General features: G+C 40.4%; 2 protein-coding genes across 3 annotated transcripts; one reads left to right on the top strand and one right to left on the bottom strand.

Moving 5' to 3' along the window:
- Nucleotides 1-280: 280 nt before the first annotated feature.
- Nucleotides 281-10,867, bottom strand: Tbp (TATA binding protein). The gene is made up of 7 exons (XM_080279510.1): nt 10,850-10,867; nt 8,889-9,205; nt 4,214-4,356; nt 3,366-3,609; nt 2,415-2,518; nt 1,537-1,631; nt 281-393 (listed from the first exon to the last, which is right to left on the bottom strand). Exons 2-7 carry the CDS (start codon nt 9,123-9,125, stop codon nt 317-319), a joined length of 900 nt encoding a protein of 299 aa, XP_080135636.1. The 5' UTR covers nt 9,126-9,205; nt 10,850-10,867; the 3' UTR covers nt 281-316.
- Nucleotides 10,868-11,520: 653 nt separating this feature from the next.
- On the top strand, nt 11,521-14,961 carry LOC145408944 (rRNA-processing protein UTP23 homolog). 2 transcript variants are annotated; one of them, XM_080279525.1, is made up of 6 exons: nt 11,521-11,599; nt 12,484-12,621; nt 13,080-13,185; nt 13,845-13,971; nt 14,108-14,254; nt 14,699-14,961. In XM_080279525.1, exons 2-6 carry the CDS (start codon nt 12,502-12,504, stop codon nt 14,940-14,942), a joined length of 744 nt encoding a protein of 247 aa, XP_080135651.1. In that variant the 5' UTR covers nt 11,521-11,599; nt 12,484-12,501; the 3' UTR covers nt 14,943-14,961. The 2 variants fall into 2 exon arrangements, with proteins under 2 accessions (XP_080135651.1, XP_080135650.1); XM_080279524.1 differs by having other exon boundaries at nt 11,530-11,671.
- The last annotated feature ends 6,238 nt before the right edge of the window (nt 14,962-21,199 follow it).

Genomic DNA, 21,199 nt, shown 5'->3' with positions numbered 1-21,199 from the left:
ACTTGGTGTCCTGTTTAAAAAGTTCAGTTTCTTTTTGGACAGACCAGGTACTTCTGCTTAATATATATATATATATATATATATATATTACATATATATATACACTGTATATTATATATATATATATATATATATATATATATATATATTAAATATATATATATACATATATATATACACTGTATATTATATATATATATATATATATATATATATATATATATATAACATATATATATATACACTGTATATATATATATATATATATATATATATGCCGGCATAACTTACATTAATGTGCATTTTAAAATTAGTCTCACTGCTTTTTAAAACTTTTCAGTATGGGATATATATTGTCAAAGGCTTCGTAGATTTGATTTCTCACTTTCGCACCTGCAAGAGAGAAAAAAGTTTTATTCTTATTACTGTTATTACTGTCATCATCATCATATTATTACTGTTACTGTTACCATCACCATCTTATTTTGTTACTGATGTTCTTATCATCACCATCATCATCATTATCACTATTATCATCATCATCATCATCACCATCATCCAGACCTCCTATCCCATCCAAAGGTAGGGTGAGGTAGGGTTTAAGAAAAAAAATATATATATATATATATATATATATATATCTATTGCCAGACGCCTCAATCCCGTTTGGGGTGGCCACAAACAAATCGCCTCCAAGTCGCCCTGTCCCCTGCCATTTCACTCCCCTGCTCCCAACTCACACCCCCCTCTCTCATATACCTCTCCACCCCATCTCTCCATCTCATCCTCGGCCTCCCCCTCCCTCTTTCCCCCTCCACCTCACTCACATACACTCTCTTCATCAGTCTTTCACCCTCCATCCTCTCCACATGGCCAAACCACCTCAGTGTGTTCCTCATAACGCTTCCTATCACATCCACATCAACACCACAGCGCTCCTTTATATCCTCATTCCTCTTAAATAACTCATTTCCACTGCTCTCACTCTTGACTTGTGTCCTTCCAACAACGTCCAAGCTTCACTTCCGTACGTTAGAGTTGGTATCACAATACTGTCATGTAGTAACTTTTTCACTTCCATGCTCACTTCCCTGTTTCTTATCACTGCTTTCAAAGAACCAGCAATATATATATATATATATATACCGGTATTTCTTAACAATTATTAATGTTATTATTATCACTACTGCATCATCATCACTACCACCACAACCATTTTATTATTTTCAATGCTTTCATCACCAGTCATCATCATTATCAAAACCCAATCTCTCTACCATCATCAAAGTCCATTTCTCTCTCTCTCATTATCAAAACCCAACCTCTCTCTCTCTCTATATCATCATCAAAGCCCATTTCTCTTTCTCATTATCAAAACCCAATCTCTCTCAAATATAATCATCATCATCATCATCAACGCCCAACTCCCCCCACCCCCTCTCTCTCATTATTAAAACCCAGTCTCTCTCTCTCATCACCATCACAACCATCATCGCCAAAGTCCAACTCTCTCTCTCTCTCTCTCCCAGCACCCACCTGTCAAAACCACCTTTCCTGACACAAATATTAGCAGTACAATACGAGGCTTCACCATTCGGTAGATCAGGCCCGGAAACAACTCAGGTTCGTAACTGTGGGTGCAGGAGAGAAAGTACAATTATTACTATCATTATCATTATTATTATTATCATCACTGTTTTTATTATGTTACTGTTATTATTTTTATTACGAGAATTGTTATCATTAATATTATTATCATAATTATCATTACACTGAGTGACAAGCCCACCTGTTTCTTTTCAGCCAGGACACCATTGACAACATTAGCTCTTAAGCACACAACCCAGTGCTGCCTGGTGGTCTGGTGGGTTAAGGTGCCCCAACTAATGCAGTCCTCATAGGTTTGCATCCAAGAAGTGACTGGGGTTTATTGCTAACATAATGCCACTCAGGGATGTGTGAGGCTGGTCATCCTTGGCTTAAAGCTTACGAATGAGTAACCTAGTCCCAACTATGCTACTGACACAGCAAAAAACTACTGGATAATATACAAGTAGATACAAAAATCAGTGTTATCTATCTATCTACAGCCAGATGCCTTAATCCTGTAAGGGATGGTCACAAACAAATCGCCTCCATGTCGCCCAGTCCCTTGCCATTTTGCAGCCCTCACCCCAACTTACTCGCCCCTCTCTCATTTACCTCTTTACTGCATCCCTCCATCTCATTTTTGGTCTCCCTCTCCCTCTCCCCTCTCCACCTCACTCACATACACTCTCCTAATTAGCCTCCCCCCCCCCCACAGCTTACACTCCTCTCTTTCATATTCTAGCTACCTCTCCACTCCATCCTTGCATCTCATCCTCGGTCTCCCCCTCCCTCTCCACCTAGTAAATCAAACACGGGCCACTAACCTGCTGAACTGACTGTGTGTGAGTACGAGGCCTTCCAGTCTAATGGGGAACTTCACATCACAACTGCCAACCATGTTCTGGATCTTGAACTCCATAAACTTGGCCTGGGCAGGAAAAATGGCATGCTATAATCAACTGTGTAGGTATATCTATCAATCAATTTATCTATCTATACATGTACAGGTATACACAGATAGATAGATGGACAAACTGATATGACAGACAGATTTAGATAAGTAAATGACCAATAAACAGCAGGAATTACGGGTATGTAACTAACTATCTACAGTATCTACTACCTTCGTGTCAGTATTTACAACGGAAAATACAGTATATATGATTCCTGCACTTTCTTTGGTTGCTATGGATGAGGGCAACATAAGCAATGATGTTACAGTTAGTGATCGTGAAGTACTAGTGCACCTGCAATCAGCAAATTAAAAGAGAATAAAACACCAGGACCAGACAAAATATCTCCATGAGTATTAAAGGAACTACAGAATGAAATATCAAAGCTTACAGAATGAAATATCTGAGCTTTTTAACTGATCACTAAAGAGCAGTAACGTGCCACACAAATGGAAGCATGCAAACGTAAGCCCAACATTCAAAAAGGGCAACAGACCCAACTACAGAAAAGGGGAGGCGGACAGAAGAGGAGAGAAGAGGGAAAGGATAAGGGATGGAGAGGAAGAGGGACAGGGGCAGGGAAGGAGAGACTGAGTGATACAGGGACCAAGGAATTAAAAAAATAAAAAAAAATTAAAAAAATGACCGGAAAACTCAACTTCTGACCAACCCAGAAAAATGGGGGGGGGGGAGAGGAGAGGAGAGGGAGAGGGAAAGGGAGAGGAGAGGAGAGGAGAGGGAGAGGGAGGGGGGGAGGGGGAGGGCAGCAAAAAAGAATAGAGTGTAGCAAAGACAAAATCAAAGAAATGCTCCACCACTCACTGGAAACCCCAACTTCTGCACAATGCGGGCATATTTTCTGGCCGCCAGTCTGGAGTCCTCCTCACTCTTGGCCCCCGTGCACACCATCTTGCCTGAGGAGAAGATCAGCGCTGTGGTTCGGGGTTCTCGGATGCGCATGATGACGGCAGCAAATCGTTTGGGGTTGTACTCGGCGTTGCGGGCGTGCAGGGCTATCTTCTTCAGCTCCAGTTTGCAGTTCAGGTTAACTGTGGACACGATGTTTCTGTGCGGACAGAGAGTTTTGGGGGCATGAGAATGTATGCACAGACAGACAGATAGATAGAAAGACAGATAGATGGACTGTTGACATGATGTTTCTGTGTGGACAGAGAGTTTTGGGGGCATGAGAATGTATGCACAGACAAACAGACAGATAGATAGAATGACAGATAGATGGACTGTTAACATGATGTTTCTGTGCGGACAGAGAGTTTTGGGGGTGTGAGAATGTATGGACAGATAGACAGACAGAAAGACAGATAGAAAGATAGATAGATGGACCGTGGACATGATGTTTCTGTGCGGACAGAGAGTTTTTAGAGTGTGAGAATGTATGGACTCATGGACTGATGGTGAGATGGACAAAGATATGCAGACGAACATAAAGGTAAATTGACTGGCTGTCTGAAAGATAATTTTGGATGTGGTGTAAGTTGGGAGGAGGGCAGTGAAATGGCGGGGGACAGGGCGACATGGAAGTAATTTGTTTGTGGCCACCCCTTACAGGATTAAGGCATCTAGCTATAAAGAGATACACAGATACTCAGACAGACATAGACAGAGATATACGTAGATACACAGATAGACTGAAGGTGGTATTGACTCACTGCAGCTGTGGAACGATGCCTGGGTCGTTGGAGTGTGGTGTCATGGGTGTCATGGGACCAGCCGCTGGTGTGGACGGACCCGTGGCTGGACCAAACATACCTGACCCAGCTGACATCCCACCAACTGCAGGTGACATCACACCCTGATGGAAAAATATATAAATAAATAAACAAATATTAATACTAATACTAATCTATCTATCTATCTACTGTATATACCTAGGCTGCTTCCCCCAAAGGAAAGGGAGGTAGCCGAGACAGGACGACTCACTCTCCATTTACTCATCCATTCAAACACATTCATTCGCATCTTTGCTCCAAAGGGGAGAACGGACAGATCCTCACCACATCACACCGCACAAGGGTCAACTGCGCAATGCAATCAGTGACATCCGCAGCAGGGTCCGACAGCAGAACTGGTTTACCCCTGCCACATCATAACAGATCCATCCCCTTACCCGCACCTGACCTGACTAGCTGATCAGACCAAATGCGGGAGAATATCCCCTCAGGGCTGCGTCATCACTTATTCATTCACAATTTCTCTCCATTTATTTCTGTCACGCACAGCCACTCTTCCTTGCTCAACAGACATCCCTCTTGCATCCAGCGCTCTCTTCACACTGTCCATCCATCCTATTCGTGGTCTTCCTCTCAGCCTTACACCTCTCACATCAGATCTAGTTATCTTTTTCACCAATCGCTCATTATCCATTCTCTCCATATGCCCAAACCATTGCAACACCCTCTGCTCAACTCTACCAGCCATCTCCCGAACAACTCCAGTTCTCCTACGCACTTCATCATTCCGCACTCGATCCATACGCGTCACTCCACACATACTCCTCAGACATCTCATCTCCATTACATTCAAACTTTTCATCTCTGCTACACACATATTCCATGTTTCAGCCCCATATAATGCAGTCGGTACCACAACACCCTCATACAGCCTTCTCTTTACATCCATTCTAAGCGAACGACATTTAAACACTTTTTTCATTCCTCCCAGCACCTTTCCTACTTCATTTATTCTAAACTTCACTTCTGCATCTATTCTTCCATCCACAGCAACATGTGACCCTAGATATTTAAAACAATCTACCTCCTCAAGCAACTCACCATTCAAAACTATATTCATCCCCCTACCATCTATCAACCTCGTACACTTCATCACTTTACTCTTATTCTCATTTACTTTCAATTTCCTCCTTTCACACACCCTTCCAAACTCCTCTACCAACTGTCTCAATCTCTCCTCTGAATCAGTCACCAGTGCAGTATCATCTGCAAACAGCAGCTGCTTCAGATTCCACTCTCCTCCATCAACATTTACCAGACTCAGACCACCTAAAACTCTTCCATTCACCTCCCTTACAACACCATCCATATAAATGTTAAACAACCAAGGCGACATCACACATCCCTGTCGCAGCCCCACTCTCACGGGAAACCAATCACTCACAGCATTTCCCACTCTTACACACGCTCTACTATTTACATAAAAACTTTTCACCCCTTTTAGTAACCTACCATCAAGTCCATACAATCTTAAAACAGTCCACAAAGCCTCCCTATCAATTCTATCATAAGCTTTCTCTAAATCCATAAATGCCCAAAACACATCCTTGCCTTTCGCTAAATACTTTTCACACACTTGTCTCACAGCAAACACCTGATCAACGCATCCCCTCCCTCTCCTAAAGCCACACTGCTCATCACTAATCACTCCCTCTGTACTCTCTCTAACTCTCATAATTAACACTCTACCATACACTTTACCTACAACACTCAACAGACTTATACCCCTAAAGCTAGTACATTCATACTTATCACCCTTGCCTTTATACAACGGGACCACACAAGCACTTGCCCAGTCAAATGGCACCATACCTTTCTCAAAGCACACATTCAACAATCTTACTAACCAGTCAACAATAGTCACTCCACCACCCTTCAGGCATTCCACAGCACACCCATCCATACCTGCAGCTTTCCCTGTTTTCATCTCCTTTACTGCCTTCTCCACTTCCTCCTTCATGATCAAAGAATCATTTAACTCTCCCAACACATTTATTCCTTGCACCCTTCTATCTGCCACAATCTCAGCCACCCTTTCCTCCTCTACATTTAACAATCTTTCAAAATACTCTGCCCATCTCTTCCTTACTGCATCCATCTCAATTAACATCCTTCCATCCTCTGCTTTTACTCGTTCTTCCTTCCCAGACTCTCCCTTTCGCACCCTTTTCACCTCCTTCCAAAACATTTTCTTATTCTGTTGAAAATTCTCTGTCAGCCGCCTACCCCACCTCTCATCTGCTGCCACTTTAGCATCACGCACAGCCCTTCTCGCTCTATTCCTCTTTTCCTTATACCTTTCATATGACATCTCATCCTTCCTCTGCAGCCACACTTCATATGCACGTCTCTTCTCAGCCACAGCCATACTTACTTCCTCGCACCACCATTCACTTCCTTTTCTTACACCACCACCCACACGTCTCACACCACACACCTCTTCTGCATGCCCCACCACAGCACTCTTAAACAACTGCCATTCCTCCTCCACGCTGCCATTTTCCCGATCTTTCACTGCGTTCCACTCATCTTCCAATTTCTCCTGATACTCTATCTTTTTCTCTCTTTTATCCAACTCACTCACTTTCAAAACCTCCCTGCCACACCTAACCCTCCTAGCTCTCACCCATCTCTTACCTACTCTTAACTTTCCCTCCACCAGGTAGTGGTCAGACATACCTCCACCCTCCCCTCTCAGAACTCTCACATCCAACAATCTTCCTATTACATTCCTAGACACAACCACATAGTCCATCAAGGCTCTATCAACAACCCTTCCACCCTCCTGTCTCACCCATGTATACTTATAAATATCTTTCTTCTCAAACAGTGTATTCCCAATCACCATCTCTCGCTCAACACACATCGCTATCATTCGTTCCCCATTTTCATTTCTTCCAGGCACACCATGCATACCAACTACACCTTCAACTGCTACATTTCCCACTCTAGCATTCAGATCTCCCATCATTACCACATTCACATTCGCTCCAAAACTCTGCAGACACTCATCAACATCATTCCAGAAAGACTCCCTCTCTTGTTCATCTCTTTCACTACCAGGCCCATATGCACTCACAAACACCCACAACTCACGTTCAAATTTCGCTTTCACCCACATCAGTCTCGATGACACCTCCTTCCATTCAATCACACACTGCTGTACTTCCGGACTCACTAACAAGGCCACACCTTCTCTTGCCCTTCCTCTATCAACACCTGACAATCTTCCATTCACACTTCCAAACATAGATTCCCCCTTCCCTTTCATCTTGGTTTCACTCAAAGCTAACACATCCAACTTTCTTCTCACAAACATTCTCCCAATCTCCTCCCTTTTAGCCTCAACTGTACTACATCCACGCACATTCATAGACCCAATCTTCAGGGTACGGGGATAACTCCATCCCCCATCCCTTTCTCTGGCCTGTCTCTTTTTAGGAACTAAAAAACAGAGGAGGGGGTCCCTAGTCCCCTCACCCCGCCCCTTTTAGTCGCCTTTTACGACACGCAGGGAATACGGTGGCAGTATTCTTCCTAACACAACCTGGCCACAGAGTAGTAGCACCACCCCATAGTGCGGCCAGTATATACCTTAAAACTACTACTAATAATAATCATCATCATCCTCATCCAGACCTCCCTTCCCACCTTAGGGCAGGGTGAGGAGCAGCAACATCCAAATGGCCTAAGTTTGCCCAATCCAATGGGCCATGCTTCCATTCACTCATCATTCAAGCCCCCAGAATCCTGGCTCTATCTGATACGCCAAAAACTTTCATCACATTCTGTAGCTTCACATAAACGTATCCGATAAAGTCAATCTGCACAGTCACGTTCAAAAGGGGTGCCAAATCCCTGATCACGCACTTCTCACAACATTCATCCAGCCAGATCGATCTGTTGTCGGTCCCCTAGCCTCACTGACTTCCATATCTCTCTTCCTTATATACTCATCCACCATATCCCTCCACCTTCTCCTTGGCCTACCTCGCCTCCTCCCTCCTTCAAAATTGCTCAGATATACCTTTATACCACACATGACCATACCATCTCAGTACACTCTCTTCGATTCTGGTGTCCAAGTACTGTACTTCTTCACTCCGCATTTTTCATGAATCACTTTATTTTGTATCCTATCCTCTCTCTGTACTCCACATATATTTCTCAGCAGTTCCATCTCCACTGCCCTCACTCTTAACTTTTCATTTTCATGCCACACCATAGTCTCACATCCATACCGGGTATGTTAAATTTTGTACTAAATCAAACACGGGCCATGAAGGAGTATTTTGTACTAATACTCCTTCATGTACTAATACTCAAGCCTCTGTTTCTTATAATAATAATAATAATAATAATAAATAATGATAATAATATCTACAACAGTCCTCCTCATCATCATCATTATCCCGCTTCCTATTTCCATCCACAGGTGGGAGGTGGTTGAGTCTTGAGAGTGAAGCAAAAGAAAAAAAACTCAGCTACAGCAGAAGTAATAAAGAGTATGGCCAATGCAATGAGTCACCGAGCCAGTCCACCACCTATCATTCAAGCCTCCCGCTGTCATAAATACCGCACACAATAAACTAACCGGTGTGTGTGGCTGCATAAGGCTGTGTGGGGGCAGACCAGCTGTGTATTGCTGTTGTTGTTGGCCCTGCTGCTGCTGCTGTTGTTGTTGTTGCTGCTGCTGCTGAGGCTGCTGTGCTGACTGCTGCTGCTGTTGCTGTTGTGCTGACGGTAAAATCATCTCCTCCTCCCCAGAATGGGCCAGCGGGGTACCGATGCTGGGGATGCTGAACCCCGGGGACGGTAACATGTGGTCCATCTTGGTGGTGGGAAGGAAACGGTTCTCAACGCCAAAACAACAAGTCCGGACTTCCCGGCAACTCCACTTGACTTCACAACCTTAAAGAAAAAATACATTAATACAAACAATATAAATAAATTCCAGTTAATAAATAATCAAATGAATACAGTAATTATAAACAGTAAATTGGCCACCTCTTATAGAATTACGGCATCTGGCTATAGATAGACTAAAGTCCTTGTTATAGTGGGTACTAATAATTAGAAGTGGGTACCGTACTGGCAGCTACTGGTACTATGTCAACGTTTCATCGTTAGGTGATTTAATTATATATCAACTACCAGGACTAAAACTTGTGAAAACCATCAATCTTCTGTCATGAAAATCTATCACAAGGCTACATCACAAAAAAAAAAAAAAACAGCAAAACAATTACATTACTGGGCCAAGAACTCTTTTACATTTTTACCAATACTTAGGTGGTTCTCTAATCAGCAAAACCAACATTACAAAGTAAACATTTCTGTAACTATTAAATCCATCACTTCAACAATTACGACAGGGAATATTCTGTTTAACAAACAAAATATTGTAGCTAGTGAAGTACTCATTATGACAAGGATTTTTCAAGACTTTTCATGCAAAATTACAAGTAAGAAACAAAGTCTTAATTTAGTCTGAAAAATACAAATGAATTAAGAGAAGAGTATCAATGTGGGTTACAGAAAATGATGAAAATACAAAATAATACTGGTAATCCTAAAGATATAAGACCACCTCACTGAGAAAAAAATAAATGAATTGATTCAGTAACTGTGTAAAGGTGTAATGAAGTGTGTTTTAGAGTATGAAGATGATCCATCAATAAACAAGGAAAGTATGACTGTGTAAGTGCTAGGCCGAGTAAGGTTACGATGTTTGTATAGGTTAGCATAAAACTGGTTAGGTTAGGTCAGGACGGGACACACGGTTGGTTAAGTTTCGAAAATATGAGTCAGGTTTTGATAAATAGGTGATAAGGGTAATTTCGTTAAAAAATGGTGTTCTAAAATGGCATCTGTCTGTTTTCGCGCAACACAAGATGGCATTCATCTGTCTTAGGTGCCATGAGGGACTGTAACAAACACTTTTTTTTTTAAGTGCTTTTCACTACTTTTAAAAGAAATAAAAACCATCAAAACTGGAAAATATGACCAGATAATACTCAGTGAAGCCACGAAGATAGTGAGGTACAGAAAAAAAGAAGAAAACTGCTAACTATGGTGGTCCTGTCTCCTTAAGGATTGTTAAACTGCATGACAGGAAAATAATGCCGAGACACTGACTACGCCACAAAAATACGGAAGACAGCATCACCATCCACAACATAAAGGAAATAAAGGTTATATATATATATACGGTATATATATTGGCCTATATGATAAAATACAAAACACAGCACCAGCATCCAAAAAATAACCCAAACATGGAGGAAAAATGGTGCCAATAGAGAAAACTACTAAAATACACAGAACGGTACCAACAAAATAACTCTCAAACTGAGGTAAATAAGGCCAATACACAGAAATCCACGCTAAAATACAGGATAGTAGAATATGCACGGCCAGATGTACGGTATGTAACTGTTGGTGTAAAGGACCATTGGTAGCTCTATTAGTTATACCGTTGTCTCAACCTATATTCACCCTCCCATCTACTCTAACTCATCCCAAAAGCCTTTGAAACTCTTAATGTGGTCTTACCTCACCAGAAAAGGTGGAAAATACAGAGAAGTCATTCAATATCTCCTACCAACAAACAATCGTGCACCTCCGAATTCGAGTCGGAACTTCGGAAATCATAACTGCCGGGAGATGTTTTTAGATAAATTGGGAACAAATAGCTATTCTAGTCTTTAATGTATAATAGTCTCTTCTATAATTTACGTCTATCCATTCAATATTTTCAATAATATCAGGATATAATAATAATCAATGAAGGTAGCTTTAAAATGCCCCCCGCTGCCCCATTTTAAATTATGCAATGTACATGGTAAAACAACTATATAGTATATCATGAAAACTAATTAAATTGATTTATAAAACTCATAATGTTGTCGATCGAGAAAAGCGAATTCTCCACACGAACCAAAACACTGACTTCAGAACCGCTAAGTTGGGGAATTTCTTTCGCTAGATCTAGTAGCTTTTAGCAACTAATTTAAGCATCTAGTAGCAGAATATCTAGTAATATCGTGGAAATGTGCACGCAGTTTTTGCAATATTCTTTATATCTGAGCATCTTACTAGCGATTTCCTCATGGTTTTTGCATTTAGTTACATTGTAGCGAGTTTTTGTATGAACTGATCAACGCTGGCGGCCCAGTGCCTCTTCAGTCACGAAGATCCTGTGCTCGGCAGTTTACTAAAAAAGTCGAATGATATCCAATTCGAACGCCCTTCTCAGCGTTCTCGTGTTGCGCAGAAATTAATTTCGGCCAGGTAGCACTTTATGTAAGAGTAGTATTCAGTACTGTGGTATAGTTAGGGAAAGAACTTCAGCAATTTGTGGCTCCTCATTTTGAGGTCAGTATAGGCTAACTTGTATTATTTTAACTTGTCATTGTCACTAATACTTTTCCTGTGTATCCACATATCCCTCTACATATTAAATTTTTATTCTCAGTTTTCAAGGAAATTTGCTTGTAGGCTTCTGCAACTTATTTTAATCTTCCCCTTTCTTCTTGGTCTCATTTTTCCCCATCAGCCTTTTTTCTGACAACCTTCAACATCAGCTTTATCCACATAGGACAAAAGGGTAAATTTTTAGAAGTAACCAACGTTTTCTTTTATTATTTTTTTTATGGTTTCCAATGCAAAATACTGTGCTTTAATTAGTTTTGACCCTCATTTTGGGGGGAAAATCCCCCTTTTGGAATTTTGAGTAAGATTTCCAAAAGTGGGTTTATCCCCCAAAATCAAGATCAAGATTAATTAAAAATACACTATTTTGCATTAAACTAACCCAAACTAACCTAACCTAACCTAACCTAGGCCTGATCTAGAGCCTGACATAGACCGAATGCACACGCCTGCACCAGCCAATATGGCACAACATTCATCCGTTACTGAGCGACAGCCTAACCTAAGTCACTATATGACTATCCCTACAAAATTTGCTCCCCCAACTGAAACTAGGCTTAAAGGGTAAGTCTTAGTTAGAATAGTTCAGGGACGTAATATAATGAAAATTGGTAACGTTGGTTACTTCTAAAGTTATACCGACAAAAGCAAGTAAAAAATAAATAAATAAATAAATAAAGGAGCCTGTAAAGTAAATATTAAGCTTAATTCCTGTCTAATGAAAACTATAACTGATGCAGTTATTGATGTTTCAGACTTAAGGCAGCATCACCATGAAGATCCGAAGGTACAAGAAGGCTCACCGAATCCTGAGCTTCTACCAAAACAACTTCGACTTCAAGCCTCCCTACACTGTGTTACTTGATGCCACCTTCTGTAATGCTGCCTTGGAGGTCAGTAAAGGGTTAGATGTGTGTAATAATTAATAATAATAATACTGTACGGTAATAATAAAGTGGCAGCTTTTAGGTTGAAAATATAGAACTTGGGGAATGTGTGTGTGTGTGTGTGTGTATTTCACTGGGTCGGTCAGTATCACTTGATGGTTGTGATCATCAGCATTTTAGCCTCCCGGAAGAGAGCTTAAAGCTCATATAGTCCGATCTAAGGGCAAAGCCATGACCTTCACACGCTCGCACACCCATCTTGCTCGAGGAGGACAGTACCCACTCACTTCGTCAGTGAAACTTTTTGCATCCCGAGCAAGTTGCAGACCCCCATCTGAGCAGATGCTGGGCGAGAGCCGTGTTTGTGTGTGTATGCGTGTGTGATAGAAAAAAAAAAAAAAAAGTTGATAAGTAGAAAAAAAAATCACAAAGTACAAATCTTTTTTTTCTCTCTCTCTTCCCAGGGTAAGGTGTTGATAAAGGAACAGATCCCCAAATACCTGCAGGGCCAGACCAAGATCGTAACCACCCAGTGCATCATTATGGAGGTGGAGAAGCTCAGTAAAATCAGTAAGTACTGCAAGGTTCAGTATAAGTAATAAGTCTAGTAAGGTTCAGTAAAATTAGTTAGTAATGCAAGGTTCAGTAAAATTACTAAGTCCATCAAGGTTCAGTAAAATTGGTAAGTCCAGCAAGGTTCAGTAAAATTGGTAAGTCCAGCAAGGTTCAGTAAAATTAGTAAGTCCAGCAAGGTTCAGTAAAATTGGTAAGTCCAGCAAGGTTCAGTAAAATTAGTAAGTCCAGCAAGGTTCAGTAAAATTGGTAAGTCCAGCAAGGTTCAGTAAAATTGGTAAGTCCAGCAAGGTTCAGTAAAATTGGTAAGTCCAGCAAGGTTCAGTAAAATTGGTAAGTCCAGCAAGGTTCAGTAAAATTAGTAAGTCTAGCAAGGTTCAGCTCAGTCTGCTGGTGTGCATATGGGTAAGGCAGTGGGAGTTGAAAGTGAATGAATGATGCTGATAATGTTGACTGAGGCGTCCCCTGCAGCACACGAGAATCACCTAGCAGAGTGGAAGAGGAGTGTTTATGTCCTGTACTGTATGGTTCTTGATAAAATGAGGCAAATAAATACACAAGAAGGACTAGATGGATAACTACACAGAGATACAAATATTACAGTACATGTGAATAACTACAGAGACCTATTTTACAACTAGTACCTTATCATTCAGGTCCGGCATTATATGGTGTGTGGTTGGTGGTGAAACAGTTCCCGGTACACAAGTGTGGGCATGAAGGCAATCCGGTGCCAGCATCACACTGCGTTAAGTCACTTATCAAAACCAGCAATGATGCTAAGTGAGTAACACAACTGTCTTCTTGGTTAAAACAGTACCAGAAAAAAAGTAGGAAAAAATTACCGCTAAAAACATGGGCTGAAAGTAAAAATGACCGCATCTTCCAGGCCTCTGAAATACCAGGTTCCCTCCCACAGGTATATCGTGGCCAGTCAGGACAGTGATCTGCGCCAACACATCCACGAGAAAGTGATCGGAACCCCTCTGTTGTACCTTCACTCCAGCGCCCCCACACTGGAGAAGCCTGGGGAGAACAGTATTGCGGCAGCTGGCTCCAGTACCAGGTGAGAGAGAGAGAGAGAATATGTAGTTAAGGGTCAGAGAGGGAGAAGATGTAGTAAAGAGGAGGAGAGGGAGACTTTGTAGTATAGAGGAGGAGAGAGAGAGAATATGTGGTAATGAGGAGAGGTAATAAAGAGAAGAGGGAGAATATACAGTATAATAAAGAGGAGAGAGAGAGGATACTCAATGTTCAGCAGGAAAGTTGTAAGCTAATAATTGGACAGATGGATAGCCAGATTTCTGCTAATTCTCCTGCATCTCACCTTGCACCTCTTCACACAGAGAACTGTATAAGAACATGAGGCCTCCATGTTGGCATCCCTCAAGCACAAATACCTTAGCAGACAGATACAGTTGGTGGATGGAAAGATATATAAATGGACAGATAGATGGCTAGATTTCCAGTACCGTATTCCACTACATCTCACTTTGCACTTCTCTCACAGGACCATGTCAGAGCACGAAGCCTCTATGCTGACATCTCTCAAGCGCAAATATCTGGACCAGACCCCAGCTGAGCCACCAAGGATGAAGAAGAAACGTGCCAAGAATCCGCACTCCCTCTCGTGTAAGAAGAGCATGAAGAAGAAGAAGCATCCCCCACAGCCGGCGATAGAGGATGGGAAGAGGAAGAGGAAGAGGCATAGGAAAAAAAAGGCAACTCAACATGTATCATCAACAGCTGAATAATATAAAAATAATAATAATAACTCACCAAACATCTTTCTTTAGCCTAATCCATTGCCAGAGGCCTTTTATATTTTATTATGCCGTTTAACATGTGGCGAGGATGGAGAATGACAGACTGACAAGGAGACAGTACTGTAGCATATATGAATGAGGGGAAGAGGGAGACCAAGGACAAGGTGGAAAGGTATATGAATGAAGGCAATGCGAGCTGGAGGAAGGGCAGACTGATAGTGGAGGAGGGAGTGACCTAGAGGGAATTTGTTATGGCCACCCCTTCCAGGATAAAGGCACCTAGCTTTAGACGTAAATGATATAGAGCCAAATTATGTTAATGCTAGAAACACACAAATGAGATAATATTAAGGCCATGCGGAGAGGATGGAAAGTGAGATACTAACTAGGAGAGTGTATGTGAAAGGTGGAGGGGGGGAGGGGGAGGGAGTGGCCGAGGATGAGGGAGAGATGGAGTGGAGAGGTACATGAAAGGGAGGGGGGTGAGCTCAGGGGAGGGTTGTGAAATGGCAGGGGACAGGGTGACATGGAGGCGACTTGTTTGAGGCCATTCCTTACGGGATTAAGGCATCTGACAATAGGTAGACGGGGAGAAAAAATCTTAAGATGTAATATGGATAATAAGCTGATAAAAAAGTGGCATCACACCTCCCTTGCAACTCAATACAGCCCCTATACTCTTTTTACTCTAACTTGGCTTAAAATTAACATTTGTCCATCTTTAGTATTGATTTGTAACGACACTCTGTCACTAGAATATGCTGCTAGTAGTGAAGATGAGCTCTGAAATGGATGCAAGGCCATAGCATTGTCTTTCTGCCACTGAGCTGCATGATATAAGCTGTAAAAGGACAAAAATCTGGCCAAAGTTAAGGTAAAAACTACTGTTATAATGTGCAGCTTTCATCATACTATCACTCATCACCATCAGTAACCCTTATCATTACTACCATCACCATAAGTCATCATCATCATTTTTAACCTAATATGAGATCTTTTCTACAGTGAATATAACTGTCTGCAGGCAGCAACAACACACTTAAAACAAAGTCATGGCAATGAAAGGGTTAATAACAGGATTATCTGGAGGTAGCAAGCATGAAAAAATATATATGGAAAGGGTAAATACAGACCATAATGCCAACTGGTTATATCTATGTCACCACATGAAGGTACCTCTCTCCAGCACCTTATGATTTAGTAATTTAGCCAAGACATATGCATTACCCTTTATTACACATATTACAAAACTAAATGTGGAAAAAATTAAGAGCATATGCTGTACTTTAATGGTAACGTTAGCACTGTGTTGATAATATTGGGGATAATGGACAACCAGGAACAAAATTTACCCTGACATTTTTCTTCATCCTGTGGCAATGGATGGTGTTATTTGAATGGTTTTTAAACGATGACAATATGAAGCACGGAACAAGTGTGTGTGAGAAGGATGGATACTCTCTGTTGTTTTGGGAAGGAGAAATATGCAAGTTGTCATATGAACTACCTGTATTTATATGTGCTAGTAATATTAAGCACACAACAAGAGAGTATGTGATGGAAAATACTCTCCATTTTGGGGGGAGCAATGAGAAATATGGAAGGTGATACATAAATTATTTCTATGTGACAGCAATATGAAGCATACAACAAAACAGTATATGAAGGAAGGATACACTCTCTCATTTGGGGAGGAATGAAAAATATGGAAGGCAAGACACAGCTGGCAGAGAACTGTCAGTAAAATTTTGCTCTTGGCTGTATATTGCCTCCCCTCCACATCCAGTACATGATTAACAAGCCGGTTATTGTAATTAGCCAGTTAAAGAAGTGTTGTTATTACATTATGAACCACAGCATGATTTTATTACATATATATTTTACCTGCAGTCTTCTCTATCTGTCTGTCTGTCTCAATTTTTAAGCCTTCTCTCTCATCATTTTGCTTTACATCTCTCACTGTTTTTAAACCTTCCCTCATAATTTCCCTTTATGTTTTTCTTTCTCATTTTTAAAATCTTCTCTCATCACTTCCCTTTATACCACTTTTGGTGAAATATCAGAAGCTGAATGTATCCTATGAGTAACGACACTTCTTTTACTGACAACACACTTCAGTGCATTATATACAGACAGCGCATCAGCAGTATTCACAAAAAAATTATAAATATAATAATTCATACAGTATACACTCATCATTGGTTTCAGTGACAGACCATTACACAATCTTATCTTGCCACTGTAATTCTTTGTTTCACCCCAAGTCACTGTCATCATCATCATCATCATCATCATCACCTCCAGCCATATCCCCAATCCTGTTCTCAAGAGGTGGGGGGATCCAAGGCACTGTAGTTTCATCTCAATGGGGACGACTCAGAGAAGAAAGCAAAAATAGGAAACCCTACAGACATTTTCACACACCCTTTCTCTCTCTAAAGAAAAAAAATAATAATAATTTCATTTTACTCCTTCAAGTACCTTAACAGTAGACCTGGGAAAAAACAAATACTATAATGCATGACATAAAAAATAAACAATGAGACAAAGAAAGTGGCAACAGACAATTGCATATTATATATTTTAAAATGTGAGATCCTGTGACTATGATTTTAAAATATGCTGTACTATCCGTCTATAGCCAGTTGCCCCAATTCCAGAAAGGGTGGTCACAAATAAATCACAGTCATGTCAATCTATCCTCTACCATCAAGCAGTCCACTCTCAAACTCATACTACCCTCACTCATATACCTCTCCATCTCACAAAAAAGCCTACCCTTCATTACCTCGTCTAAGGTGTGGGAGTGCAAGGTAAGGTTACTCCAGTCCAGCAGATTTAAAGGCAGACGACCAGCCTCCATCCCACACTGGCATTACGTGACTGAGGAGCCGCCACTCACCTCTCGGCGATGGAACCTACAGAAGGCTGTTGCCTCAAAGTGGGTGTTCTAACAGTCTGCCAGTAGGAAGAACAAAGTGAAAAAAAAAATAAATAAATAAAATTGACTCATTCAGTACTGGACAGCTTTCTGGTAATTTTCTTGTTGCCTCCTGATAATTTTATTCACCTTAGGATTAAATTTCTCATTTGGGGGTTAGCTATAGCCTTTATCTCTTCAACATATGGTCACTGCCAAGACTGCACCCACACCAAAGGCTTGCTGGTGCAGGTGGGTGTGGCTGCTGAGGGTTTGGTCTCACTGTAGCCTCAGTGAATGTGGGCGAGAATTTCTATGGATCCACCAGTAAGCATTTGGTGTGGGTGCAGTCTAAGCCGAATAACAGTGGTGGGAACAAGAAAAAATTTAAAAGGATGTGACCTGACTTCAACAGGTTCAATGAAACAGTGCAGGCGGGTCCCGTTATACGAGCAACTGCTACATGATGAACCAATGATACGAGAATGGCCAATTTAGACCCAAATTCGGTGATGTGAGCAGGGCCAGTTAACCTAAAGCTATTTTTCCTATACGTTGTGCTCAGTTATACAAGTTTCGCAATTTTTTAAATCTTTTATCCATTATAAAAGTACGTTACCTGAGAAGTCCTTTATTAACATACTCCACTCATATAACATGACCCAGTTGTATGTGTAACAGGCAGTGAAGAGATTGGAGCAATACATAAAATGGCCAAAACAATTAAAGTCCTTTATTTAATCCCAAGATGCTGGGTGACAATTTGTGCACGTTATCGTGGCTGCCCTCAGACAACTTTACTCAGCAGCAGTAACAGCCAATCCACTATTACCCTCTCCCAAGGACCTGAGGCTTGGCTACCATCGTCCAGCACATTTAAGGGTAGTTAATCAGCCTAAATCCTTTGATGGAAGTGCATCATCAAATAGCTTTGAGAGCCCAGTACATTTCAGGGTAGATGACCAGCTAACTTCCCTGGATAACATTAAGTAATTTTACACTTCCAGAAACCTCAAGACTATGCCATCACACAGCTGGGCTGTTCTATCCACTTACCCACCAAGTCAATCACAGCTGAAAACTTAACTAGGTCCTCTATTGTCCCTTGTTTATAAATGGAATGTTGTGAAGGGAGGGCCAGATATGTTCACAGAGTCTTTCATTGTCCTTTGAAACTGTCCTAACAAAGAAGCAGAGGAATATGAATGCCATCTTAAAATGCCTAAACAATTAAACAAACTACAAATCAAAACAAACTACTCAATGCCTCCTCTTCAGAAATCCGCACAATGAGACTGGCCATGGTAAAACTGATGTTTTCCACAGACTGGAGCCTTAACCAAATGCCAAAAACCACAAAAGAAATCAAATTAAATGACATCCTTGTCTCCTCTTGATGAATCCTCATTTTGAAGTCAGTCACAAAAGTAAAACCACATGCCAAAGCCAGCTAATTACTTCACAAAACTTGTTCAAAACTGTGGAAAGAAATTCAAGATGTGTTATAAGATCTTGGTGGTAGGTGGGGGTGCTCACCATCCACTTATTCAATGTAGTGCTGCTTTGGGTCTGCCCTTTCCTCTCTTCCTTTCTTCCTCTTGTCTTTCCTTCCTTCACTCTTTCCTCTTCCTTCTGCCCATGGGTGACTACACTGAGTGACTAGCCAAATGGTTTCCTGTACACCAGGAAACCATTTATGATGCTTGGTAGTAATTATATAACTAGATTACGATGCCTGGTGGTTTAGTGGGTAATTAAGGTACTCCAATTGGATCGAGCCTGTGTAGGTTTATATCCAAGCGATGGTAGGGGTTTACTGCTCATGTAACGCCACCCAGGGATGAGTAAGGCTGGTCACTCGCATCTTAAATGTCATGAACAACTTGACAAGCCCTGGGCTCCTGTGCTCCTCATGGGGCAACACAGGATTGGATGATGGATGGATGGATGGTTATAAGATCTGTGCCAGTGTATACCATGGAAAAAACACAATAAAACACTTTATTATTTTTGTTCCTTAATTCATAAAACAATTTTCCAAAATCAAAACAGTTATTATTTTTGCTCTTCAACTCAACAATTTTCCAAAGTAAACAAAGTACTATTTTTGCTTTTCAATTAGTAAAACAGAATTTTCCAAAATAAATATATTACCATTATTTTTGCTCTTGAATTCATAAAACCATTTTCCAAATTGAACATTATTATTTGTGCTCTTCAATTCATAATTTGCCAAAATTAGCAAATTATTAATATTCTCACTCTTCTGTTCAATAAAACATAAAATTCCAAAATAAACATATTATTTTTGTTTTTTAATTCATATAAAACACAACTTCCCAAAATTAATATATTATTTTTGTTCTTTAATTCATGACAAAATTTTCCTTAATAACCTTTAATATATGAAAAAAAGAAAAAAAAGAAAAAAAAGACAATATTGTGGGACAATTGCAGAAGAATAATCTTTCCTAGTAACCAATTGTTTTCTTAATTCATAAACAAATGGCCTTCAGAACTGTTCAGAAAATGCAGACACATTATAATTGTCGGGAGAAGCTGCGGAGGAAACACAAATGATTTTCCCTTTGTTTGTGCACTTCCTCTCACCCAGCCACAAAAAATATATAAAGTATTTAGAGCATTACATCATAATAAACAAGAATATATATATATTTAGTTTTACAAAATAAAAAACAACAGCAAAGGAAAAAAAAATCACCAGATCGGTTCCTGTTCCTCACTTCACAACCAAACTTCTGAAATGATTACATCTTTCTGTAATATGATGATATATTTTTTTCATCTTTGTTGCCAACTGACGAATAACACTTATTTCTGGTGATGAGTCTCTGGTTCATATTCCCAGTGGTATATGAGGGTTCACAGCACATCTTCCTTACTTTAAATGAAAATCTTGAGGTGGACCATCCTTGTGGCTAATGACTAATTGGTACTGTATACTGTTCAGGTATATGAAAAAAATCATTTCTGACTTATTACATTCAAAATTCATCAGTCACACCCAACTTCAACACAAAGTCAATTCTGAAGTGCATGAAAACTCTTGGTGAAATATGCATCAGGTTAATGACTAGAAAAAAAATAATTAAAAGAAAAAAAAAAAATCTGATTTCAAAACATTCTAACATATTGTGCACTGCCAATCTGCAACTTAAATCTTAATTCTGATATGAATGACTTGTGAAACTCTGAAACATTTGATTAATGACTCAAAGGTAAATAATACACTAAGCTTTTTTTTTTACTTCAAAACACAATATTAATCATGCACTGCCAATTTTCAAAGTATTAATTCTGAACT

The sequence above is a fragment of the Coenobita brevimanus genome, chromosome 79, assembly GCF_032717465.1.
Source record: "Coenobita brevimanus isolate Jiangsu-jjx chromosome 79, ASM3271746v2, whole genome shotgun sequence".
Classification (NCBI taxonomy): domain Eukaryota; kingdom Metazoa; phylum Arthropoda; class Malacostraca; order Decapoda; family Coenobitidae; genus Coenobita; species Coenobita brevimanus.
The sequence above is the reverse complement of the archived record's forward strand: the minus strand, read 5'-3'. Positions and strand labels throughout refer to the sequence as shown.

What these genes read in the sequence shown, in the direction of transcription:
- Tbp (XM_080279510.1), bottom strand. Translation starts at nt 9,125, where the DNA reads ATGGACCACATGTTACCGTCCCCGGGGTTCAGCATCCCCAGCATCGGT. An exon ending in TGCAGAAGTTGGGGTTTCCA is followed by an intron (nt 2,519 to 3,365) that starts GTGAGTGGTGGA and finishes TTTCCTGCCCAG; the next exon opens with GCCAAGTTTATGGAGTTCAA. An exon ending in ACACACAGTCAGTTCAGCAG is followed by an intron (nt 1,632 to 2,414) that starts GTTAGTGGCCCG and finishes CTGCACCCACAG; the next exon opens with TTACGAACCTGAGTTGTTTC.
- LOC145408944 (XM_080279525.1), top strand. Translation starts at nt 12,502, where the DNA reads ATGAAGATCCGAAGGTACAAGAAGGCTCACCGAATCCTGAGCTTCTAC. An exon ending in TCTGTAATGCTGCCTTGGAG is followed by an intron (nt 12,622 to 13,079) that starts GTCAGTAAAGGG and finishes CTCTCTTCCCAG; the next exon opens with GGTAAGGTGTTGATAAAGGA. An exon ending in AAAACCAGCAATGATGCTAA is followed by an intron (nt 13,972 to 14,107) that starts GTGAGTAACACA and finishes TCCCTCCCACAG; the next exon opens with GTATATCGTGGCCAGTCAGG.